Below are 26,855 nucleotides of genomic sequence, written 5' to 3' on the forward strand. Positions count from 1 at the left end.
CTGCATTGGTCTAAATCCCGCTTTTATATACCTAACCACCTCCCCCACCCACCCCAGGTTTCTCAATGTACTTTCAAACCTCGATAAGGGGGGCCAGTGGCAGCTCCGCATGTTTAAATGTCCCCACCACGCGGGCCTACAGGAAGTCACAAGGGATATTATGATAGCCTCAACTAGCCCAGTCGGAGCTGGCACTTGCACCCCCTACGGAGGTATGTACTTCGAGAAGCAGGGGGTCCAGTAAATCTGTACAGCTCTCGAGACCTCCTGCTTAAAAAAATAATATATATCTATATATAGATATAGCAATATCTATCTAAAACACCAAAAAACAATCAAACCAGGAGTGCCGCTTTAACCAGATTGCGAAATTGGAGATAAATGATAACTCATATGAGCATGTTCATTATTATACGTAGCCCAGTCCTCTGGGACTACTGATTTCCTGGCCTTATAACAACGTAAGTCCCATTTAGTAAGTGGGCAGTGTTACTGTAGCAGTAGACTATGCTGGGTATGTTACATTGTTCAGTGTGCATGTTCAATAAAGTTCAGGGTTAGCCTGCTATTGAAAGGGGGGTCTATGACAGTGTGTGGGTTGGCTTACTAGCATGCCCCAGGGAAGGAGGGGGGGGGGGGGTTCTTCTATAGTGTAGAGTAGGGTTAGTGGGTAAAGTTGTTCTGGGATAGACTTCAGAGTGTGCAGACACAGAAGAGAGCCTCTCCGCAGAGGGAGCAGGCTGAGGCCTTGCCCCATGAGGGTGTAAGGTATCTACTAAGAGAAAGATAGTCAATGCCTAATGTCTGGGTACTGCATCAGGGACTGTGACCTGTTTTACCAACATTCATATACCCATAAACCCAGTTATACCATATCTGGAGATATGATTGACCTGACAACAAGAAGTGTCCATGAGGTTCATCCTGAAAGCCTCAGGATCCTCTTGGACTAGAGGCGTTGTCACCTAAAGAACCACCATGAGCCTGTCCTGGTGTTCTCCCCACACCATCACGGAGATCTCCTGCCTCCTGTTTACCACTCAGGTATGAATCAGGAGCCACAGCATACACCAGTAGCAACAACATCTCTCATAGGGTGGGGGAAAAAGGGCTACATATAAATAATGTATTAATCGAGACACAAAGTCAAAGTAATCCAGATGATTTATCAGCGTTCTTTATTGATCAGTCCAGCACTGCTAGAAAAGGATTGTGAAAATGTGGATGCTGGGGCTGCAGCAAAGTGAGGAGTTTAGCCGTTCAAGAACCTTATATAGTACTAAAGCTGTACTGTCATCAGCTGTGCAGCACTGCCTTGCTCTTTGTACAAAGCTACAAATATAATTACGCAAGCACAGGAAATTAGACGCATGAGCTGTGGTGACCTTTTCCTCTCCCTCACTGTAATCATCTCTTTAATGCACAGGACAAGAACACCAAGCACAAACAACGGCAGCAATGGAAATATGAAAAGCAGGGAGTTTCAGACAAGTTTCTGATTCTCGGAGAGGGATCGGCTGCATTGAAAATGACCAGATCGGATAACTGTCCAAATTTAAAGGTGCCCTTGAACAAAAAATCCACATGGCTCCCACTTTAAAAACAATGCAGAAGGTGCTACAGCATGTGTTCCCCTATGTTTCAGGAGGAATGATGGAAGATTGGGTGACCAAGCTACAGCATCAATTACCCTGTGCTACCAGTGCAGCATCGCTGTAGAGATCTTTTCTCACCACCCAAACGTCTTCCTTGAATTCATGCCTTCAGTTCATTATCCCTCGTTCTATACCTACTAACCAAAAATCCCTTCCCTAAATATTCCTACCACACCTTTCCTTTGTCCCAAATCTTCTGAACCATAAATTCAAAAATGTGCTGAATAATTTTTTTTTATATATTTTTTTTAATTGAGGAGATTATCAAATCATTGCATGCATTTTCACTCTAGTCAGATCTCATAGAAGTTCAAATGTTTGGCCCTGCTCCTGCTCCTCACACATTACGCAGTAAGCTCTAAGAAAAAATGACATCCAGATACCCCCAAAGTGGTATTAATCATATTAATTTAATATGAAGATAAAGCAATTAATTTGTTTGAATGGGGCTGCTCTAAAATATTGCGTTATCGATTTTCCCACATTAACGATTATAACAATGAGTGCCACACACACACTAGATCTATATCGAGTGTGTGTGAGAGAGTGTGAGAGGGCGTGTGCGCGAGAGAGTGGCGCGAGCGTGAGTATATAAACACACAGAATATATACACAGTGTGAGAGCGCATACTATATCTACGAAGCCGAAAGGAGAAACGCGTAGGGCGTAGATTATCTGTAATTGAGCAACACAGGAACACTTGGTAGCTGTTACGCCACATGTTTTTACGTGGAGGACTAATTATTTTGGCAAAACAGTGAGCTACGAGTAGCAGAACGGAACTCTCGCGAGACTGAGTGACGTCATCACGTCAACACGTCCTGCAGAGGTACCAGATGAACGCAGAGGGCGGGAGTTGCCGGGGTTGGAGAGGAGTTTTCATCTGAGGCCGCGACTGTCTACAACGGAGTACAATATAAGAACTTTTGAGTCCCAAAGTACCGTGAGTACTAAGAGCACATTAGGCGCAGAGAGAGACCCGAGAGGGTTCACTTAAACGGGGAGTATATCCGGTCCTAGGAGACTGTGGGCACTATCAACAGTGCAAGTGCTGAGTGTGAGGTCACTATAGCCTACGGCCACTTATACTATGTGTATACAACATCCCACACCAGGATAACAAGAGAGGTGTATATAGATATCGTTAGAGACTGTTAGAAGACCAGCAGAATATTATTAGCCCTTTATGAGTGTGAGATACTCTGAATTCTCAACCGTTTTATGAGAACTCACAAAGTGTGAGTTTTTTACCTACTGTTATTGGATTATATATTTTTTATTAAAACTGTGTTACACTATTTGTGTGTTTCTTACTTTCCTTTCTACATGTAATGCAACGTACGAGATATCACTTGGCTGTGAAATACGTGCTGCTGGACGTTCCAGATTCTCTACACTGTTCCAGATCCCAGAGTGGATACAAGGCTTGAATTTATCTCAACGCTGTGAGTCCATATCGTACCTCTTATGGGTCAAATTGTCAGAACATACAACCCTATGTTTTCCTTTCTTGTCTCCACTTGCGCCTAGGTCAATCTTTTGGAAATGAATATATATATATATATATATATATATATATATATATATATATATATATATATATATATAAACAGTGTTCGACAAACCTATACATTTGCTCGCCCCGGGCGAGTGGATTTAACCCCTGGGCGAGTAAATATTGGCCCAAGCAGCACACGTTTGGTACTAGGTGGCGAGTAGATTTTTTTGTGTGGCGAGTAGATGTTTTGGTGATTTGTCAACCACTGTATATAAACAACAAAAGATATCCCTATAAGGAGCACACAGGCGTACCAAGTAAATAACAAAGTTTATTAGGATAAATAAAAACATATTTATGGTTGAAAGGCAGGGTGCGGACCTGTCTAAGACATGTGAACGTGCTCACAAGTGATATTCTTTATTGGCTATATGCACAGCGCGAGCTTCCACTGTGTTTGCGGTTATCTGGACACTATTACTACCGGGAGACGTTTTTCGGGCCGCATGTGCAGCCCATCACGGATGCCGGTACACGGTATCCATGACTACCGGGAGACCCGGCAATTCTGAAGGACTTCGGACAGGACGCACTGATTTGCCCTGGTTGTCTCCCGTGTAACTGCACTTATACTGCTGGCTTTGTTTACATACTTTGTTGCTATATGCATGCGCAACCTTCCGCTGTGGTGGTTGTAATCCAGATACTGTACTATGACTACACAGGACGCTGTACGGGACGCATGACAACATTTCTGTGATTTTTAATTGGTTCTTTTGGTAATGGTATGCACTATGGTGAGGGTATAAATATTTGTTACCGCCGCACAACCCTGAGAATGGTCCCTCTACGTGGACTGAAAAGTCGATTGCGGTGCCCTATATATATTCAAAACACTTTTTGGATTATAATCATCTGCGTGCTGTCTCTTGATTATTGGACCAACATCTGTTACATATATATATATATATATATATATATATATATATATATATATATATATATATATATATATATATACACACACACATACACTGTACATAAATACACACGCATAAATACCTTATGTATGTATGTAAATATATAAATGAAGAGGGCAAAGTAATGTGATGCTCCATATGATCATTAGTACTGATGAGAAAAAGTTTTAGAACAACTGCAATAAAGCATACAATGAAACCAGAAACAGAGAGATAATAGAGCTCCTGAGAACACCTCTCTTATGATAGGTTATGAGGAATGAGTAACTCACCGTTCTCAAATAGAGTCCCTGCTGTGAAGGAGAGCTCAGAGCCGTGCTCTGCTTTGCATGCGTACAAGGCCTTTGCTTTCCGTGGTAAACTAGTAAAGAAAAAACACAAACAATGATTGTATGTACTGTAGTTTAGTTGACTCTGCTATTATATACACTATATAGTGTGTGTGTGTGTGTGTGTGTGTGTGTGTGTGTGTGTGTGTGTGTGTGTGTGTGTGTGTGTGTGTGTACATACACTCAGAAAACATGGGGCCCCTTTTATTTTGTCATATCTTGCAGATTATTTTTTTTGTTGCAATTATAGGTCTGTCCCAGTATATTATTACATTTAAGTATTATTTGATAATCTAATAAATATGCTTTGGAATTGGTGGTGGCATGACGACCTCGTCAAGTGCATAGTTACAGTACATAATGGTGTTTCGCAAAGCAGATACGTACGGTATAAAGTGCTTGAAACTGGGCTAGAATTCTGGCTGTCAAAACTCTTATAAACAAAAGAAAGAAAAGCTCCCTATTATGTCACACTGGAGAGAACACCCTTAACTGTATTAAAAATATTTTTTATTAGTAAATTGATTAAAATATATTTTGCAGCGAAGTATACAATGAACCAAATGATTTAAAACAAATTAAAAATGAAGGAGGTGTCTGTGTGCTGTATCTAGACGACAGTGTGAATGGGGGGAATAGCTATTAATCACTGTCTTTTCCCACGGTTATACTATTAGACTAGCCGTGGTAATAGCCATTCCTATACAATTTTAAGTCGTCAGATAACTACTCCTATATACCTGAGAGTGTTAATGATTGAAGAGAGCTACTAGCTCTGTATGTCTATAACAGTGTTTGTATGTGGGGTAATGATGGGACTAATGTGAGATCTGCCTCAACCATATATTAGTCCGTACCTCTATGAACACATACACAGTATGACCAGACCACCAGGTGCAGAAATAACTGAGCCTGTAGGTCTGTTATGGTGAACCACTTGACATATACTGGCCAATTGCTCCTATAGATGGAGTTTGAAAAACATAGCCCATTTAGACCATAATCTTAAAGTCTAACACTCAAATTGCAGAAACATATAGGATGTAGTCAGAGCGTTGTGCTTCCCATGATGAAGGCTCCGAAACGCTCTGACAGGAATGAAGCACCAGACCTCTCCGACTAGCCTGCGCACTTGGTAGAAGCGCTAAGCCTGCCCAACATATGTTTCACCTATGTGGCTTCATCGGAGGTTCTCTCCAGAGCGACATAATAGGGAGCTTTTCTTTCTTTTGTTTATTACAGTATACAATCCCAGTCAGCACCACCCTACATCCGTTAGTGCAGTGTAGCTTCCTGTCATAAACAGGACACCCACTTATAGTCCTTGCTGGTGTTGTGCGGGGTACACACTGACCCCTCTTGGGGTTACTCTTCTTCTATGTCTCTCAAAACTCTTACATAAAATGTTTCCTGATAAAGGAAAGTCGCTAAAAGGACAAAAAACAAACAAACAAAAAAATTATTAGTGAAACAACGTATCGTTCGGGAGTGAGCAACTGGATCAACGCATTATCGATTATGCAATCAGACAGTGGCGTTCTCGTCTTTGGGCATTTATTTCAGCAGGAGGACATTTTGAACACACACTTTGAACTCAAACTACAGTATATATTTGTATGCATACACACACACACTTGCCCTTACACCCTTCCTCCCCCCCCATATGCCCTTTCATCACCCCAATATGTCCCTATACACCTTCCTCACCCGATATGTCCCTATACCCCTTCCTCTCCCATGCCTCAAACCCTTCCTTATGCCCCTTGACCTCCCCAATTTCCATAAATCCCCACACCCCTTAATTTTCACCCCCCCCTCCTCCCTCCCATGCCTTTTTAACACAGAGCAGGAGAGGGGGCTAAAGGACTGGATGGAGAAGAAAAGGGGGCTGAGTGTGGTTCTAGTTCATTTACTGGAAAATAAATTTAATTTGAAAAGTTTTCAATAAAATTAAAATATACTGAAACATATTTGCTTTTTTACATTTATTAAAAAGGAAATACATTTTATATGAAACATTTCACAATAAATGACCCGGTACAGTTTCTGATATTACATTTGTGCATTTTCAATTGGGTATTTATCGCGATAAATATCCTTATCGCAATAAATGACTTAATATCGTTATCGTGGGAATTTTTTTTTGGTTATTGCCCAACCCTAGGCAGTAGTAGTTTATTTAATTTTAACCTTCATGGGAGAGCCAAAAAGATAGATAAAAGCACTAATTTTCTAAAGTCAATAGAACTGACTTGAATAGAAAAGACCTGAATAGAATACTTGCAAAAAATAAACCAAACCAGTAATAAAAAATAAAACAGATAAATGGAACTTCCCAGAGACGAGCATTATTTTGCCATAACCGAAATGTCATTACGACAACAAAATTCCTCTTGGGGGCAGGGCGAGCTGCACCGTGTCCTGCAAACAGTTTCAGAATATGGGCATTGTCATAGTAGGTCACAGGCAAAGAAACACGTAATGCAAAACAAGATTGGAATATGTGGGGAGTCCCGTACTGGAAGTACGGTGTGCAATAATCAAACTAATATTAGCTACATTAAAAAAAAAAAAAAGCTATGAGAAGTTGTATGAGGGGTTAACCATTCAATGTCACATTTCCTTATGTTTGTGTCAAGCTAAGTTAGGGTGCAATCACAAGAAAAGTCTGATTCTTTTTTTGTGGGTGCTGCATTTTACCTTATACTGCCACTTAAATCATTGCAACCACAGTATACAAATGCAGCTGCTGAGCAAAGTGCATCACAAAATGTTCATCCTTTTTTAGCATGGATAGTAGACACCGTTGTTTGCATTTCTCTTCCCTGAACGCTCCGTTTCTCATCATTTTTTGTGTTATCTTACAATGCCTACTTTTAAGATTAAACTTTTTACTCTCATCACATAATTTGCTTCAGCTGTTTATAAAGAAAAGGTGTAAAACAGATTATGTGCATGAAGATATCGATTTGGGATATGTATGTAAGTAACTGAAAAGAGCAACTGGACATGGCACCAAATAAATATATTCATTGTTTCGTGCGTCTACACTGAATGTCAGAAACTAGTTCCACAAGATTCCTGCATTTGATCCTTAGTTAGAGAAGCCAATACCAAGTCCCACATGGCAGAGAAGAGCAGTGTGTAAACTACCGTATAACAGGATTTGTGACGACATGCAAATAAGCAGGGGGGGGGGGAACGATATAATTTGGGCTCCCCCCTGCAAACAACATCTTGAAAGGGCCCCCAAACAAACACCACAAAATAAATGTAGTTTCCACCGGGGTCCCCATGTCCAATGTGTGGACTTAACGTTAGGTCATACCCAAACTTCACGTTGCTCACATCCACTACTGAAATAGGGTCTTGCAGTTCGGTATCATTTAAACACGTTATTTCCCTCTTCTACCCTCTCTCTCTCAACTTTAAAGACCTATTTCTGGATCGGCGTACTTGGCGTCACGTTACTGGAAGATAATGCAACGTTATGCTGCAGTACAATAACGTGACTAAGCCTATGCGAAGAAGATGTAGAACACGCAGGGTTTTTGCACATAATTAGCTTTCAGGATACGTGTTACCCACCGGGAACAGAACGTCTGCTCTTGCTGTGCGTAACGTCATTTTATGAACTCTGATCTAACAGAGCTTTATGGATCTCAGCAAAAGCTTTGTTGCAAAAAGTTGAATTGTGTCCCTTTATACATGTGTTTTCAGGATAATAAGAGTAACTTGAAGGTTGGTCCAGATGCCTGAGGGCTGCTGTTGTAATAATAAAATCTTTATTTATACGGCCCTTTTCTCTCAAAGCGCATCACAATTACAAAAAAAAAAGTGAACTTTGTAAAAGAAATTTAATGCAGGATAAAATAAAAATATAGAATGAACAAAAGGCTCATGTGGTAACTGTTGGATCACAATTACACATATACAGTATAAGGGGGAAGTTATTGTTAATGAGAAAACAGAGTTGACGAGAAAGACGACAAGAAAACAATCTGGCAGAAAGAGGGAAAAAGCCCACATACTGCCATTTAGGAAGATATCGCATAATTGGGGAATGCAAATGGAATTCAAGTCATTGTAAATCCATGTAGTCTGTTAGAATCAATTTTGTTTCCTCAGACTATTCTTTTATTTTTTTTTTTTCAATTTTTTTTTATTAGGCATATATACATTGAGCAAACATAATGATATTTCTTAGCCTAATACAGGGTTTTTGTTTTTCAATAAGAAAGAGTAGAATAGGATAGCGTAGGTCCTTGCTAGGCCTCCTATCCTCCTAGTGGACCGAAAAAGAAGAGCGAAAGAAAGAGAAAAAGAAAAGGGGGAGGGCAGAAGGGGGTTGGCACTCAACTCCTCAGCCCGTTCACCAGGGACCAGCCTCGTATCTCCCCTCTCAGATACCTGGGTCGCCTCCCTTCTAGATGTAAGGGTTTCTACCTTGTTGGTTTGATCAACCATGGTTCCCAGACTTTATAAAAGGTCGCTGTGGATCTTTTCAGAAAGGCTGACAGTTTTTCCATTAGCATTACTTCATGGATCCTTTTTTTCACTGTTTGCTTGGGGGGGGGGGTGTGATACCTTCTTCCATGAGGCGGCCACTGCGCACCTAGCTGCCGTAAGAATGAAGGAGATTCATTTTCTTATTGGACGGTCAATATTTTCCATTGGCCTGGCCAGTAGGTAGGTCAGCGGATCGATGGGTATTGTGAGGTCTGTGACCTCTTTTATTATAGTTTGTATAGTTAACCAATATTTCTGAATCTCTGGGCACGACCACCAAATGTGGGCCATGTCACCCTTTTGTCCGCAGCCTCTCCAGCATAAGTCAGGGGCCAGAGGGTAGATTTGTCGTAGTCTCACTGGGGTAAGATACCAGTGGAACAATATTTTATAAATATTTTCCTTCGTTGTGGTACATATGGAAGTTCCTGAGGCAGATTCCCATATACTTTCCCAATCCCCTCTGTCTATAACTGTATTCAATTCAGCTGCCCATTTGAGCATATAGTCATGGGTAGGGGGTCTGCCGACTTCTCCATTTCAGCGTATATTTTAGTTATGAGACCTTTTTGATGAGCGGTGTTCCTACACAGCTGCTGAAAATTAGTGAGAGGGGGAAATTCTAATGTTGGGAATATTTTGTGTGTGAAATGTCGAATTTGGAGATATTTGAATGCGTCCAATTCTGGGATTTCATATTTGTTTCTTAATCCTTGGTAGCTCAGGAAGTTCCCTAGGCTCAGCAGGTCAGCGAGCGCCCGGATACCTTTGGTTTAAATTGGTCGAATTGTCTGGGTTCACAACCAGGAGGGAATTTGGGATTTTTGAAAATTGGAATAAGTTGGGAGTTAGTGGTTGTGAGCTTATATTTAAATTTAGATTTCTTCCATATCTCCCACGTATGCCTCATCGCTCCTAATTTAAATTTGCAGAGTTGTGTGTCTCCTCTGTTCAGGGACCAAAGGCATGTTGGCAGAGAAGGCGTGCCGGCGTATTGAGATTCTATATCTAACCAGCAGTATTGATCTGGTTCGGCATTCCATACCCCTGCCTGTCTTAGCTGGGTGGCTTGATAGTATCTTACAATGTCTGGTATTCCGAGGCCTCCCCTCCCCCTTGATGAGAGCAGAACTGACCTAGCAATCCTGGGTCTTTAACCCTGCCAAATAAAATGAAATAGTTGTTTCTGGATATTCTTCAATTTTGAGCCAGGTATATGGACCGGGAGTGTCTGGAAGTAATATAACAATCTGGGGAGTATGTTCATTTTGACAGAAATCATTCTCCCGATCCATGATATTTGATTCCTTCTCATTTATCTAGATCATTTTTAATTTTCCTAAAAAGGGCTGGATAATTGTGTTGGTATAGGGATTGGTAGTTCCTTGATACATTTACTCCCAAATATTTAATGTATGAGGAACTCCAACGATAATTAAAATTTAGTTTAAGTAAATTCACCTCTGGCTCTGGTAAATTTAAGTTTAGAGCTTCAGATTTGTCGCTGTTGATTTTATATGCTGATATTTTGTCAAAGTCCAGTAGTTCCTTTTGAAGGTTGGGGAGGGAAATTTGGGGTTTGGACAGAGTTAGAATTATGTCATCCGCAAACAGTGATATCTTATATTTTTTATTCCCAATTTCTATGCCTTGGATGTCAGCGTTGTCCCGTATTTTGGATGCCAAGGGTTCTATGGTCAGCGCAAAGAGGAGGGGGGATAGGGGGCATCCTTGTCTTGTGCCGTTTTTAATATTGAATCGCTGTAAGCTGCTCCCCGGGAGTTTTACCATAGCTGATGGGTCTTGGAATAGCCTACGGACACCCTCTAGATATGTATCTTTGAAGCCAAATTTTCGTAGGGTGTGATCTAGAAATAACCAGTCAATCCTATCGAACGCCTTCTCTGTGTCCAGGCTTAGTAATATTGCTTTGGTTCCTGAGGTGCACATGGTCAACTATATTGATTATCTTGCGGGTTTTGTCTGAGGCTTGTCTGCCCGCGACAAACACAACTTGATCTATATTTATTAGTCTGGGTAGTATAGGGTTCAGCCTATTTGCTAGGATTTTACTATATAATTTGAGGTCATTGTTCAGAAGGGAGATTGGACGATAGCTCCACATTGCATCGGGTCTCTTCCATCTTTATGTAGAATTGCTAAGTTGGCTAGGGACATTGACGTAGGGATTGGGTTCCCTTCCATTAAAAAGTTAAACATTTTTAGTAGATGCGTGGATAGTATTGGTAAGAATCTCTTATAGTAAACATTGGTGAACCCATCAGGGCCGGGGGACTTGGACTCCTCAGACTATTCTTCAATGTTATGTTGTAAAGCTAATTGTGTGATGAGAGAAACACACACTAAGGTGAACATTTTATTGTTATTTAACATAAGCTGGTACATATACTGTAACATCTCATGTATACGAGGCTTACATACAATAAGAATATGGGCTTTTGTTTTATCTTTTTTTTTTTTTTTTTTTTTTAATACACAGCTTTCGGCTTTATAATCTTATAATTGTTTAATAGTCCATGAATAGGCTAATTTAGTAGCTAAGAAATAACTATATTAATCCTGTTTGAGAGTATGTATGTCTTCATTTATATAGCGCCATTAATGTACATAGCGCTTCACAGCAGTAATATACGTGACAATCATATAAATGACAAATAATACAAAACATATAAAAGGGAGAAGTGCTTCAGACATAAAAGTAACATTTAGGAAAAGGAGTCCCTGCTCCGAAGAGCTTACAATCTAATTGGTAGGTAGGGAGAACATACAGAGACAGTAGTAGGATGTTCTGGTAAGTGCGTCTGCAGGGGGCCAAGCTTTATGTATGAGGTATAAAGTATCAGCCACAGAGCTACTCATATGCTTCTTTAAGCAGGTGTGTTTTGAGTTGGGTGTTACAGGTGGATAGTGAGGGTGCTAGTCGGATGTTGAGAGGAATGGCATTCCAGAGGTGCGAGGCAGTCAGTGAGAGAGATTTAAGGCGGGAGAGGGCTTTAGATACAAGGGGGGTAGAGAAAAGACATCCTTGAGCAGAACACAAGAGTCGGGATGGTGTATAGCAGCGATGCGCAAACTGGGGGGCCAGCCCTTCCCAGGGGGGGGGCACAATACTTGTTGGGGGGGCGTGGCGTTTACAGAGGCCCCGTGCTCAGAACGCGAGGCCTCTGTAATTTACTTACCCGGCTTCAGTCTACGCGTCTCCATGGCAACGCGGCTTCATTTGACACACGTTGCTATGGAGACATGGCGTCCAATGACAGGGCGGGTCATGTGGCTTGACGTCACGTGACAACGGGGCGTCATTTGATAATGCAGGGGGGCGCAACACCGGAGATCAGGCAGTGGGGCGCAGCGCAGGAAGTTTGCGCACCCCTGGTGTACAGTATAGCAAGAAATTAGGGCTGAGATGTAAGGAGGAGCAGTAATAGTGTAAAGTGTCAGGGTCTCCTAGACCTCCTTCCTAGCCATAGTTCTTCTTTGTCCACCGGGTGTGCTGCTGCCTTCTGTGTGCTCTGGGGTTGCTCGGTCTGTCTGTCTTCTTGTTGCTCCTGTCTCTGTCCTTTATAGCTTCTGCTTCCTGTTTGTTCCCTTGCCTTTGTTTTGAGTCAGACTCCTATGCACATACCTCTGTCTTTGATCCTGATCTGTTCCTGTATTTGATTCTGTTCATAGTAAAGGCCCTTGCTGGTAATCTGGCTTGTCCCTGTTTGTTCCCCGGTCTCAGTCCCTGCTCTGTTCCAGTCTCCTCGTTGTCGACCTCTGCTTGTTACCTGACTGCGCTGTCTGCCGCCTGCCTCGGACCCTCTGATTGGGATCCCTACTACGCTCCTGCTGTTCCGGCCACCGAGATCCTACCCGCCACAGGAGTCTCCCGTGACATAAAGCTTTAAAAGCGAGGAGGAGAATTGTGTGTGAGATATGGGATTTGATAGGAAGCCAGGAGAGGGATTTCAGCAGGGGAGACACTGAGAAAGATTTAGGAAAGAGTAGAGCAGCGGTGTGCAAAGAGGGGGGTGCGCCCCCCCCCCGGGATTTTTTTTTGGGGGGGCACGGGCGCTTGCAGAGGCCATGGTGTCATGCGGAGTGATGTCACATGGCCGTCTCCATGGTGACGGGGTCACGTGACGCCGCCGAGCGAAGTGAGGGGGCCGGGAAAGTGAGGGGGAGCAGGCAGGGGAGCGCAGCTCTAAAAGTTTGCGCTCCCTTGGAGTAGAGCGATTCTGGCTGCAGCGTTTAGGATAGATTGTAGGGGAGACAGGTGAGAGACAGAAAGGCCAGAAAGCAGAACGTTACAGTAATCAAGAAGGGAGAGAATGAGGGCCAGTATCACAGTTTTAGCAGTTGAACAACGGAGGAAATGGCACATCTATATAATATTGCGGAGGAAAAAATTACAGGTTTTAGCTACATTTTAAATATGAGAGGGGAATGTGAGAGAGGAGTTGAGTGAGCCCTAGGCAGCGTGCTTGTGCTACTGGTACGGATATGATATGATACTAGTATGATACTAGTATGATAGTACTTCCAACAGGAATGTGAAAGGAGGTAGAATGGCCAGGTGTTAGAGGAATTATAAGGAGCTCCATTTTTAACATATTAAGTTTAAGTCGACAGAAGGCCATCCAGGATGATATAGCAGGGAGAGATTCAGAAACTTTGGTCTGTACAGCAGGTGTAAGGTCACAGGTTGAATAGTAAATGTGCCATCAGCATAAGGGTGATATTTGAACCCAAGAGATGTGATTAGGTCACCTAGAGTGTGTGTGTGTAAAGAGAAAAGAGAAGAGAGCCCTGGGGTACTCCCCCCTGAGAGATCGATAGAGGAGGTGTTGGCAAACGAGACACAAAGTACAATGGGAGAGGTAAGGGGAGATCCAGGATAGAGCTTTGTTATGAATACCAAGAATACGGAGAATGTGAAGGAGAAGCGGGTGGTCCACAGTATCAAATGCTGCAGGGAGGTCAAGTAATATGAGCAGAGTGTAATGACCCCTGTCTTTGGCAGCATGTAGGTCATTAGATATTTTAGTGAGGGCTTGTTCAGTGGAGTGAGCAGTGTGGAAGCCAGATTGTAGATGGTCTAGGAGAGAATAGGCTGTGAGAAAATGGAGCAAGTGAGAGAATACATTGTGTTCAAGGAGCTAAGAGGCAAAAGGCAGGAGGGAAACAGGACGATAGTTAGAGAGACAGGTAGGGTCAAGCTTGCTGTTTTGGGGTAATGGTATAACTGTTGCATGTTTGAAGGAGGAGGGAAAGGTACCAGAGGAGTTAAAAATGTGTGTGAGTGTAGGGATTATAGTAGGAGCAAGCGTTTTTAGGAGATGGGAGGGAATGGGGTGAAGAGGGCAGGTGGTAGAGGGAGAAGAGGAGATCAGAAACGACACATCCTCCTCTGTGTCAGCGGAAAAACAGTCAAGAAAGACAGGAGGAGAGTTATGAAGAGGTGTAGGATGAGAGGCTACAGAGGGGATGTCCTGACATATGGATTCCACCTTTTCCTTGAAATAGTCGGCAAAGTCCTGATGTGAGATGGAGGAAAAAGAACAGGCAGCAGAGGGTGGTATGAGTAGGGAGTAGTAAACAGAGAAGAGTCAGCGCGGGTTAGACTTGCGCGTGTTGATTAGTGAAGAAACATAGGTTTGTTTAGCCTGAGAGAGGGCAGAGATGAAAGAGGATAGCACAAATTTGTAGTGAAAGTCTGCGAGTGTGTGAGATTTCCTCCAGAGGTGTTCAGAGGAACGAGTGCAGGAATGCAGCATGCGCATGTGGAAATTTAGCCAGTATCTGGGATTAGAAGGACAGAGAGAAAGCGGGCATGTAGATCAAGAGAGGAGGATAGGGCAAAGTTGTAGTTCCTGACCAGGTTGTCAGGGTCTGGAGCCGGGCTGAGAGATGAGCGGGAGGAGTGCAAAGTGGAAAGGAGTAGATGTGTCAGAATAGAAATACATAGCCCAAGTCTGTTCTCCATTTTTAACCTGTCCTTGTCTGAATCTTATTGTAACTTTCTCTAGAAGAATAAGTCATTTAGAATGACAAGAAACCTCCGTCGGACCAATATAATGGGACAAAGAATCTGTATTTTCACACACTTTAAATATTTATTTTCAATGGCGAGTGAGCCAGCCATCCTATAATGCATGGAAAGTTGTGAAAAAAAATCAGATACGCAAATAGTGATGAATTGGAGTAACGAAAAAAGGTGGAGATATTCAGTTTATGTGAAATAATAGTTGAACAAATTGTTATGCAAAAAGTGAACATAACCTTAAATAAGGTGTTGAGAAGCAATAGAATGTAATGCTATCCAGGGAAGATGGCTCGTCATCTCACAGAACTAGGAAAAAATAGAAAGGAACAAGCGCACGACTCATAGTGTAGTATAAAAAATATAATGTGTAACATTTCTAAAGGTGTGGCACGTACAGAAATTCAGTTCTTTTAAGCATATCATGCAACAAACGGTATGAGTTAGCACAGTCGATCCACGTCCCCCACAAAAGAATAGCATCGTCAGCTGATGTATCCGATAATCCATAAGACAGTTTTTGGCTTCCACATTATGTCCACTTGCCATTCTCTCCCTTTCATGTGCAGATATTTCTACTTGTATCTCACTGTAGCACTGTAGTTGCCATTTGCTGCAATCTTGAGTCAGGTGGTGGTTTTTGTTGCTCTCTTTCTCGGATGTATTTGGTTATGTATTACTATCAAAGTACTTGATCCAATTTGACAAGTGTTCTAAACTCTTTCGCATCTCTTACATTTTTGATAATTGTCATTTTTATTCATGTTGTACATTTAGTGCTCTCAATTAATACTAATTTGAGGCAGACCTTGTCCAATAACCAGAATGTGTCTGGATTGACACACACACACACACACACACACCTCTCCTTTTTTGACCTATTGGGTCCGATAAAGGGGTTTAACCATCAGTATAGGCTTAAAACATTATTTTCCCTGAAGTAGATACATTTCTACGAAATGCGTTGGATGTTTATGTGGACAGGAATTGCAAGTCCCTGGCTCTATATTAACATTACAGCTTTCTAATAACTTCCCTTAGGTGAAAACTGGGGCTTTATTTGACTGTCTGCCTTCTTGTTGCATGTGCGATGCAGCTGCTCACAAGCCGCTACATTGGTAGTGTTCACTCTGGTGTTCTGGACACATTGGGTATATCCTACGACTGTGGCACCTGCAAAGGAAGACCTTTCACCTGTCGAGGACACCAACTACAGACTTCCCGTGATAGAAAGCTGCTCCCAAGAAGGTTCCGTGGCCATCGGATACATCAGCTGACGATGCTGTTCTTTTGTGGGGGACGTGGATTGACAGTGCTAACTCATCCCATTTGTTACATGATATGCTTAAAAGAACTTAATTTCTGTACGTGCCACACCTTTCGAAATTTTACACATTATATTTTTCCTACTACACTAAGAGTCATGCGCTTTTTCGCTTCTATTTTTTTTCTAGTTCTGTGAGATGACGAGCCATCTTCCCTGGATAGCATTAGACTCTATTGCTTCTCAACACTTTATTTAAGGTTATGTTCACTTTTTGCACCACAATTTGTTGAACTATTATTTCACATAAGACTATATCCCGTAGAGAGAAGAGCAAACAGTGCACACCTTGTTGAACCAGAGAGAAAAAAAGACGACGGTGGCTGGATCAGGAATTGGTAAAAACACTCATCGACAAAGGGCAGGCAGCCCGAAACGCGTCAGAGTTTCCTCTCACAGTGCTTTGTGAGTGGTTTGTTTGGATGACATAATAAAGAGCTAAATTTTACCAATTCCTAATCCAGCCACCGTCGTCTTTTTTCTCCCTGTTCAACAAGCTGTGCACTGTTTGCACTTCTCTATACGGGATATCGTGTCTCTGAATCAACGGCACAGTAGTACGCTGACTACAGGACATATTACTGCTAAGTGTGAGTACTTAAAATGTCAAATTGTTCATATCCTTTAAGTACTCTCAAGCCTATCTAGTCTAGCACCAGGGGAGTGATCTCTACATGAGGTTTCTTGATGGGGTCCATTTAATTTGGTCGGTTCGTTCATCACACCTTATCGCCTTTAATATTGTCGTTCCTCCCTTTAATTGGCGAATTATATGACTAGATACACTAGCAAGACTTTATTGGGAAGAGACCTGTACTCGTTGTTGACATTTTGCTACATTATGGATATATGATACGCTTTATGATGCCTCATGCTCACTTTTGAGCACGGATACGGAGTAATGCTCTATTTTTTCATATGGACTGAATATCTTTACCTTTTGACTGTTACTTTACATCAATGTATTAATGTGCTATGCTCCAATTTTGCTCTGGCTTTTTAATCCAAGCCCTGACAGAGGGCTTTTCCAGGAGGGGAAGAGAGAGAAAGGGTGAGAGGTGGGAGAATTTTGCACACCCCTAGTGACAAATTTAAGAAGATAAACAAACTTCATCCATTTGGCACTGGCAAAAATGAAAATGAGCCAAAAAAAAAAGCGCAAACGTATATGTGGTGAAGGTGAGTGCCAGTCTAAATAGTGACTGATAAATCAAACGCTGTCAAAACACCTGCGGTCTCCCAAACCGCAACTACACAGAACTCAACAATGGCGCAAACTGATAAATGAATTATAAACCGAAAAAGTGAAAATGGTAAATTACCCAGTGAATAGAATGGATTAAAAAACACTTATCACATTGAAATAGCAGCTTCGTGGAACAGGATCCTCAGAAGTTGATGCTCCTTGAAGAACCTCATGTAGGGAAGAAAACACAAATGCAAGCCCCGGCTTTTTGGACTTCTGACGCCACTGTACTATCTTATTTGACCCGTTGACGTCAGTCAACCTGAACGTGCTGCGAGTGAGAGAAGCAGACCAGGGAAGCCGTGCACGTGAGCGCGCGCAAGACAGGAAGCGGACGGACCCAAAGTACGGTTGGAGTGCGCCTGAAGTCACTCTCTGCTTGCTACCAGTGGGGAAATTGTGGGTTGTCCTTTTCCCCTCTGTGTTGTTTGTATTTTAGAGTAAAACATTAATGCACCATATCGCTTGCTTTTTGTGTTTTCTTCCCTACATGAGGTTCTTCAAGGAGCATCAATTTCTGAGGATCCTGTTCCACGGAGCTTCTATTGACACGTGATAATAGTGTTTTTTAATCCATTCTATTCACTGGGTTATTCACCATTTTCACTTTGTTGTTTATAATTCATTCATCAGTTTGCGCCATTAACGCCTATTGTTGAGTACTGGCAAAAATGTACCTAGATTGTTTTACTCTGTTTCTATTTTTTTTTTATTGCAACAACTTGATAAATATCCCTATTAAAACCCAATCCCTTAACCCTTTTACTAATTCTTAACTACTTAAGCGAAATCCAAAAGGGTCTGTGACACTTCATGCCGCATTTGAGTTATTGGTCTATAGTTCAAAGTGAGGTAAAATACATGGCAACTATACTTCCTGTAGTTGCTGTGTTGTTTTAGCCCCTGAAAACACCCATAGTCCTCCATCTCATAACTGGAGTTCAGATGGTAATGGGGCTCAACAACAGTTTTTAATATGTTAATTCTGTAAAGTGCTGCATACATAGTGATTGTAATATTAAGTAGAAAAAAAAACACCATAAACTAACTCTCTCACTACCACAATGGTCTGGCAGAGAGAGTTAAATTAAAATAAAGTGTATTAACCAGGGGTGCGCAAACTTTTTTCCCTACGCTCCCCTGCCGGCGGTCACCTCACCTCTGTGCCCCCCCTCACCGGCGTCATGACGTCACATTGCCATAGCAACGTGATGTCACATGACTTCCATGTTGCCATGGCGATGCCTGTCAGAAGCCGCCGGAGCCAAGAGGTTTACAGAGGCCCTGCAGCTCCCCCGGCGCCCCCCAGTTTGCGCACCGCTGTACTAAACAAAAGGTTTGCCCAATGGAAGTTGCAACGATTTTCCAACATTTCAGTCGGGACAATTCTCAGGAAACTAAACATCATGACAGTGTCCCTTTGTAAGCAGCAAAACACCTAGCAAAATTATTTATTTTTTTAATAAAAAGAAGCTGAACCGCGTTAATTTCAGCTCGAGACCACCTGCTTCCAGAGATACTTACCCCTGCAGGGGACGCCAGTATTTCTGGGGAGTTTAAATGTCCAGGTCACGAGGGCCAATAGAAAGCTGCAGGGATGACGTCACGGCTTCCTATTGGCCCACGTGACGCGGGACATTTAAGCCGCCATTTCGTTAGGCACAAAAGTCCCATGGCTGCAGAGATAGCGGCACATGTTGTGTGCCTGTGGATCATAGCTGGCAACACTGTGCCCATGACTCCGACTGTAGGGCAATAGGCAATTTGTTAAGATTGGGTTTATCACCGGAGGTTACCCGCATTCTACTTTGTTGCTGGTTGATTACAAGATTGAGGAACCTTTTTTTTTAGCTTACATAAAAGAGGCAACACTGACATTTATATAAGTAGACCACATGGTCCACCTCACAGGTAATGAATTCCGAAATATTGGTTTCCATATTAGTGCACGAGTGCTTAAAATGTGTGTGTTTACATCTACTATTACTGTATCCTCATTGTTAATAAATATTCCCTGTTACATTTTCTCCTGGTTCCCTAGGTTTGTTTAATGAGAAGACAATTGTCTTCCTTTTTTAAATGAAAAAATTTGCCATTTTCTACTAATGGCAGAAGGACCGGATCAGTAAGTACTTGGAATATCAATAGTGCAGTAAATTCCAGGCTACACAAAGTAAGTTTTTTTTTGTTTATGATCTCCAGGGAGCAGTAGTTTTAGGGACACTATTTGTCATATTCCGTATTGCTTTAAACTGCTCATTTTTATTGAGTATGTGAGGGGCTGCACCGAGAAAAATTCAGGGAAATACTATTTGCCTATATATCCTTTCGATGACAAAATGTACTACCAAGTTCCAGTGTCTCCTAAATGAACACTGTATGTATGACTTCATGATCTTCATCATTTAAAGCATAAGTACAAGACTGAATTTCAGAGAGGAGGGGGAGTGAGGAGAACGGAAGTGAGTCGGAGAAAGAGGAACAGAGTTAAAAAAATAGGATAGGAACCCGTGCCATAATTAGTTCATTGGGATTATCTCAAGTGGTTTCACGGTGCTTTATGGATAGATAAACTCAGTGTTACAGTCACAAACTCAAATTGTAATCTTGTATTAGTCACTGACCTCTGGTGGATCTTGTTACTTAACTGATGTTATGTAACCAACCACAGTAAATACGGACACTTCCCCTTCTGCTTTTTAGAAACTATCAACCCTCAAACACTGCTAATTTCCACCGGATATGGTGTGTGTGTGTGCAAATTAAGACTATACACGCTAAAATCTTAATATAAAAGACAATAAACGTACAAAAACTGAATTTTTAATATATATACTGTATATATATTTTTTTAAATCCAGTTTTTTGTAAGTTTATTGTCTTTTATATTACGATGTTAGTGTGTATAGTCTTGATTTTCACTACATATATGTATATATATATATATATATATATATATATATATAAACTGTATATACAGTGTATATATATATATAAACTGTATATACAGTGTGTATATATATATATATATATATATATATATATATATATATATATATATATATATATATATATATATATATATATATATATATATATATACACACACAGTATATATATTGTGACAAACGGCTTACTCCGGGGCTCCGCCGTCTGTCCGGGACTGTTAGAACACGGTCTTTTAGGGTAGGTTAAATGATGAGACGTCACGTACTGTTCCTTTAAACAGGCTATGCCTGGTTTATTCAGTCCCAGGCACTGAGACTGCCACAGTTTAAACAGAAAACAAAGCCAAACAAAAAGCTGCTCGTCTGAGCGATAACTTAAACTTAGATGTCCCTGACTCAGAGTTGGAAGTGGCTTGTCCACTTCCACCAACAAAATAAGTACCTTTGCAGTCTTTAGACAAACTAACAGAATGAATGAAGCGATTTGGGAAAGAGGCTTTCTCACCCCTCTGCAGTTCAGCAGCCTTCCAGGCTCTTGGGCGGGGCCCAGAGGAAACAGGTCTTATATACCTGAACTCTAATCAGCATGACAGGTGACAGAAAACAGGCAGCAGACAAACTGTGGAATGGAGTGCCTGTACCACGAGGCTGCCCTGTTCAGCTTAGACAGGACAGAAACTGTTCAGTATCCTGGGAGCCCTGTATATGGAGTTTATTACCAACCCCTGGTTTCTGTCACATATCCTCCCCCCCAGCTCAGACCTCGAGGGGTGAGCGACCATGGATATTAGGGAGTGCATCCTTGACAACCCGTCGGCATTGCCATGTTTGTGCCCCGACCTGTGTTCCACAGAAAATTTAAAGGGCTGTAGGCTTAGGAACCACCTGGTCACCCTAGCGTTCTTCTCCCTATTTTGACACATCCAGGTAAGGGGTGCATGATCTGTGACCAATCGGAACTTTCTCCCCAACAGATAATACTTGAGTGTCTCTACAGCCCACTTTATTGCGAGACACTCTTTCTCGACTATGGAGTAATTTTTCTCCTGGGGATTTAGTTTCCTACTTAAATAAAGGATGGGGTGCTCCTCCCCTTGAGACTCCTGGGAGAGTACCGCCCCCAGCCCTACCTCAGATGCGTCGGTTTGGACTACGAACTCTTTGGAGAAGTCAGGTGTGACCAACACTGGTTGGGCACAGAGAGCTTCTTTCAGGCTTCTAAAGGCCTGTTCGGCTTCGGGGGACCACTTTACCATTAGCGGTCCTCTTGCTTTTGTGAGGTCGGTTAGTGGGGTTGCCTTAGTTGCAAAATTGGGAATAAACCTCCTATAGTAGCCAATTAACCCCAAAAAGGTCCTTACTTGTTTTTTTGTGACTGGCCTTGGCCAATTTTGTATCGCCTCTACTTTGAGTGTTTGTGGTTTGAGTAACCCTCTACCAATAGAATACCCCAGATACTTGGCCTCCTCCAGACCAATAGTGCATTTAGCGGGGTTAGCAGTTAGTCCAGCAGACCGAACTGCGTCGAGCACAGCTTGGACCTTTGGAAGGTGGGACTGCCAATCTTCACTATGGATTACCACATCATCCAGGTAGGCGGCAGCGTACCGAACATGTGGTTTTAAAATTTTATCCATCATTCTTTGGAATGTGGCGGGAGCTCCATGTAAGCCAAAAGGCAGCACCTTATATTGAAAGAGGCCGTCTGGGGTTGAGAAGGCTGTTTTTTCTTTTGCCCTTTCTGTGAGGGGAACCTGCCAGTACCCTTTTGTTAGGTCTAGGGTTGTGAGATATCGGGCTTTGCCCAGTCTCTCTACAAGTTCATCCACCCTGGGCATAGGATAAGTATCAAATTTTGACACCGCGTTTAGTTTCCGGTAGTCATTACAAAACCTTGTTGTACCGTCTGGCTTTGGGACTAAAACTATAGGGCTGTTCCACCCACTTTGGGATTCCTCAATTACGCCTAGTTTTAGCATTTTTTTAACCTCTAAACTTATAGCCTCTCTCTTGGCCTCTGGGATTCGGTACGGTTTAAGGTTAACTCGGACCCCCGGTTCAGAGACTATGTCATGTTTAATTACGTTAGTTTTACCTGGCTGTGTAGAGAAGATTTCTTTGTTCCTTCTCACTAAACTCTGGACCTCTCGTTTCTGATGCACGGACAGTGTTTCAGCTATGCTAACCTCTGGGTCAGTTTCTTGATTCTCTGACGGACCTGGGGGTACTAGGGTTAACAAGACCTCTCTATCTTTCCAGGGCTTGAGTAGGTTTATATGGTAAATTTGCTCAGGTTTCCTCCTACCTGGCTGCCTTACCCTATAATTTACTTCTCCCACTCTTTCCAAGACCTCATATGGCCCATGCCATTTAGCAAGGAATTTACTCTCCACGGTGGGAACCAGAACTAGTACCCTATCACCTGGAAAAAAAATTCTGACCCTAGCACCCTTATTATACGTATTCCTTTGTGCTTCTTGAGCTTTCTCCATGTGTTCCCTCACTATGGGTAGGACTGCAGCAATGCGGTCCTGCATTTGGGCAACATGCTCTATTACACTTCTGTAAGGGGTAACCTCGTGTTCCCAAGTTTCTTTGGCTATATCCAGTAAGCCCCTTGGATGTCGGCCATACAATAGTTCAAACGGGGAGAAGCCTGTGGATGACTGGGGAACTTCCCTAATGGCAAATAACAGGTATGGTAACAAACAGTCCCAGTTTTTCCCATCCTTATCGACCGCCCGGCGTAACATGCTCTTTAAGGTTTTATTGAACCTTTCCACTAAACCATCTGTTTGTGGATGATAGACTGAGGTTCTGAGATGCTTGATTTTTAGGAGTTTACATAGCTCTTTTGTTACTTGGGACATAAATGGTGTTCCCTGGTCAGATAAGATCTCTTTAGGAATTCCGACCCGGGAAAACAGAAGTACTAACTCTTTTGCTATGTTTTTAGCAGAGGTGCTACGTAGGGGAACTGCCTCCGGATATCGGGTAGCATAATCTAATATTACCAATATATGCTGATGTCCCCTAGCAGACTTTATTAGGGGTCCTACTAGATCCATAGCAATCCGGTCAAATGGTACCTCTATTATGGGAAGGGGTACCAATGGGATGCGGTATGCTTTGAACGGGGCGGTGATCTGACATTCTGGGCATGAGGAACAATAGTTTGTAATTTCTGCCAGAACCCCAGGCCAATAAAAGCTTCGGAGAACCTTTTCTTTTGTCTTTTCCACCCCTAGGTGTCCCCCCAATGGATGACTATGTGCGAGGTGTAATACTACGTTACGGAATGTCCGTGGTACCAACAATTGTTTAGTTGTAACTGATTTTCTTTTATCAACCCGATATACTAGGTCGTTCTCTACCTCGAAGTAGGGGTAAGCAAGTGACCTATCTGGTTGGCCATGAGTACTATTCTGGTCCCGTATATTTCCCCTTGCTACCGCTAATGTGGGGTCCTCCCACTGGGCCTTCTTAAAACTCCCAGGACTGACCTCTAGGTCAGCGAGGGTCTTATCCTGTACTGGGGTGGTAAGTGCCTGATCAACATCTTGATTTGGGGTATTCCCTACCAAAGTAGTGATGGGGAAGGGAATTTCACAGCACTCCTCCTTTTCCCCCTTCTTATTTGGGCCCTCGTCAACCTCCATTTCTGAAAAAGGGAAAGGATTTGTTTCTTCTAACACTTCGTTATGGTCTGCTATTGAACTCTGGGCGCTATTCTGAGCTGGGGACCACATTTTTAGAAAATGGGGAAAGTCGGTCCCTATTAACACATCATGTGCCAGTTTGGGTACAACACCCACCTTGAAATCTAAAGAACCAAATTCTGTTTCAAAAAAAACATCAACAGTGGAATATTCATGATTATCCCCATGTATACAACAAATTGCCACTCTTTGTGAACTGTTTACCTGTTTCTTCTTAATGGGCAATAGGTATTCGGACACTAGTGTGACCATACTCCCAGAGTCAAGAAGTGCCCGAACCCTCTTACCATTAACCTTTACAAATGCCCACAGATGGTTATTCAAGGGGTCCTCTGGGCTAGGGCCCATACATTGGGACAACAGCGAATAAGGTTCCACGCTGTTGCATTGCATGGGCTCATCATTTAGTGGGCAGATTTTTGCTGTGTGGCCCCTCTCATGACAATTTACACATTTAGGTACATAGTCTGTGTCCCACTTAGAGCCTTTTCCCGGCTCCCCATGTTGGCTATTGCCCTTAGTGTGCGAACCACTGTTGCTGGAGCGGCGTGAAGGTGGTCGCCGCTCTTCAGCGCCCCTTAACCCCGGTACCCTTTTACCGTCTCTGGAAGAGTCCTGGAACCTCGGATAGTGGGGTTGCTCCACGACTGTGGGTTGCGGGTGCTCTTCTGCTGCACTGTACCTTTCTACAAGGGCCACAAGCTCATCCGCATTGTGGGGGTCACTCCGACTGACCCAACGGCGTAAGGCAGAGGGAAGTTTCCTCAAGAACTGGTCCATGACCAACCGTTCCACGATGTGGCTTGCTGAGTTGATCTCGGGTTGTAGCCACTTCCGGGCGAGGTGGATGAGGTCATACATCTGGCTTCGGGTGGCTTTATCCATCGTGAAGGACCATGCGTGAAACCTTTGGGCACGAACAGCCGTGGTTAAGCCGAGGCGGGCGAGGATCTCGAACTTCAATTTTGCATAGACGTTAGCTTCGGCTGGCTCTAGATCAAAGTAAGCCTTCTGGGGTTCGCCGCTTAGGAAGGGTGCGATTAGACCAGCCCACTCAGCTTCTGGCCATCCCTCTCTCTGTGCCGTGCGTTCAAACGTGAGAAGATAGGCTTCCACATCATCCGAGGGTCCCATCTTCTGAAGGTAGTGGCTTGCCCTGGTCATTTTCGGAACTGGGGCTGCCTCTGCCAGTGGAAGGTTACTGATAGTCCCCCTCAGGATCTCGAGTTCCTGCTGTAAGCCCTGAGCGAACCGCTTTTGCTCCTCTCTCAGCAGGCGGTTTGTCTCTTGCTGGTTTGCATTAGTCTCTTGCTGGGCTATTAACAGCTGTCGCTGGGTTTCACTCGCCTGTTGCTGGGCTTCATTCACGTCTTTCTGGACAGCGACATTGCGTACCAGCGCACTCACCACGTCTTCCATCTTGTTTGGAGAGAGAGAAAAAAAAACCTTCTTTTTTTTTTTTTTAAAGTTCTTTAACCCCCAGACCTTTCAGTGTTCTGCCCGCATTCTCCACCATATGTGACAAACGGCTTACTCCGGGGCTCCGCCGTCTGTCCGGGACTGTTAGAACACGGTCTTTTAGGGTAGGTTAAATGATGAGACGTCACGTACTGTTCCTTTAAACAGGCTATGCCTGGTTTATTCAGTCCCAGGCACTGAGACTGCCACAGTTTAAACAGAAAACAAAGCCAAACAAAAAGCTGCTCGTCTGAGCGATAACTTAAACTTAGATGTCCCTGACTCAGAGTTGGAAGTGGCTTGTCCACTTCCACCAACAAAATAAGTACCTTTGCAGTCTTTAGACAAACTAACAGAATGAATGAAGCGATTTGGGAAAGAGGCTTTCTCACCCCTCTGCAGTTCAGCAGCCTTCCAGGCTCTTGGGCGGGGCCCAGAGGAAACAGGTCTTATATACCTGAACTCTAATCAGCATGACAGGTGACAGAAAACAGGCAGCAGACAAACTGTGGAATGGAGTGCCTGTACCACGAGGCTGCCCTGTTCAGCTTAGACAGGACAGAAACTGTTCAGTATCCTGGGAGCCCTGTATATGGAGTTTATTACCAACCCCTGGTTTCTGTCACAATATATATATATACACACACACACACACACACACATATATATATATTTACATACAAACATATATATATATATATATATATATATATATATTTACATACAAACATATATGTGTGTGTGTGTGTGTGTGTGTGTGTGTGTATATATACTGTGTGTGTATATATTGTGACAGAAACCAGGGGTTGGTAATAAACTCCATATACAGGGCTCCCAGGATACTGAACAGTTTCTGTCCTGTCTAAGCTGAACAGGGCAGCCTCGTGGTACAGGCACTCCATTCCACAGTTTGTCTGCTGCCTGTTTTCTGTCACCTGTCATGCTGATTAGAGTTCAGGTATATAAGACCTGTTTCCTGTTTCCTCTGGGCCCCGCCCAAGAGCCTGGAAGGCTGCTGAACTGCAGAGGGGTGAGAAAGCCTCTTTCCCAAATCGCTTCATTCATTCTGTTAGTTTGTCTAAAGACTGCAAAGGTACTTATTTTGTTGGTGGAAGTGGACAAGCCACTTCCAACTCTGAGTC

General features: G+C 42.8%; 1 protein-coding gene across 4 annotated transcripts in view; it reads right to left on the minus strand.

The window, feature by feature from the left end:
* The window catches only part of ARHGAP26 (Rho GTPase activating protein 26), a 547,512-nt gene that overhangs the window by 12,237 nt on the left and 508,420 nt on the right, over positions 1 to 26,855 (minus strand). For 3 of the 4 annotated variants that reach the window (XM_075601054.1, XM_075601057.1, XM_075601053.1), the window contains one exon: positions 4,407 to 4,495. The exons of the other annotated variant lie outside the window; for it this stretch is intronic. In XM_075601054.1, coding sequence (XP_075457169.1) covers positions 4,407 to 4,495 — 89 coding nt within the window. The remainder of the gene's footprint in view (positions 1 to 4,406; positions 4,496 to 26,855) is intronic. 4 annotated transcript variants of the gene reach the window in all.

The sequence above is a fragment of the Ascaphus truei genome, chromosome 5 (genome assembly GCF_040206685.1).
Source record: "Ascaphus truei isolate aAscTru1 chromosome 5, aAscTru1.hap1, whole genome shotgun sequence".
Lineage (NCBI taxonomy): Eukaryota > Metazoa > Chordata > Amphibia > Anura > Ascaphidae > Ascaphus > Ascaphus truei.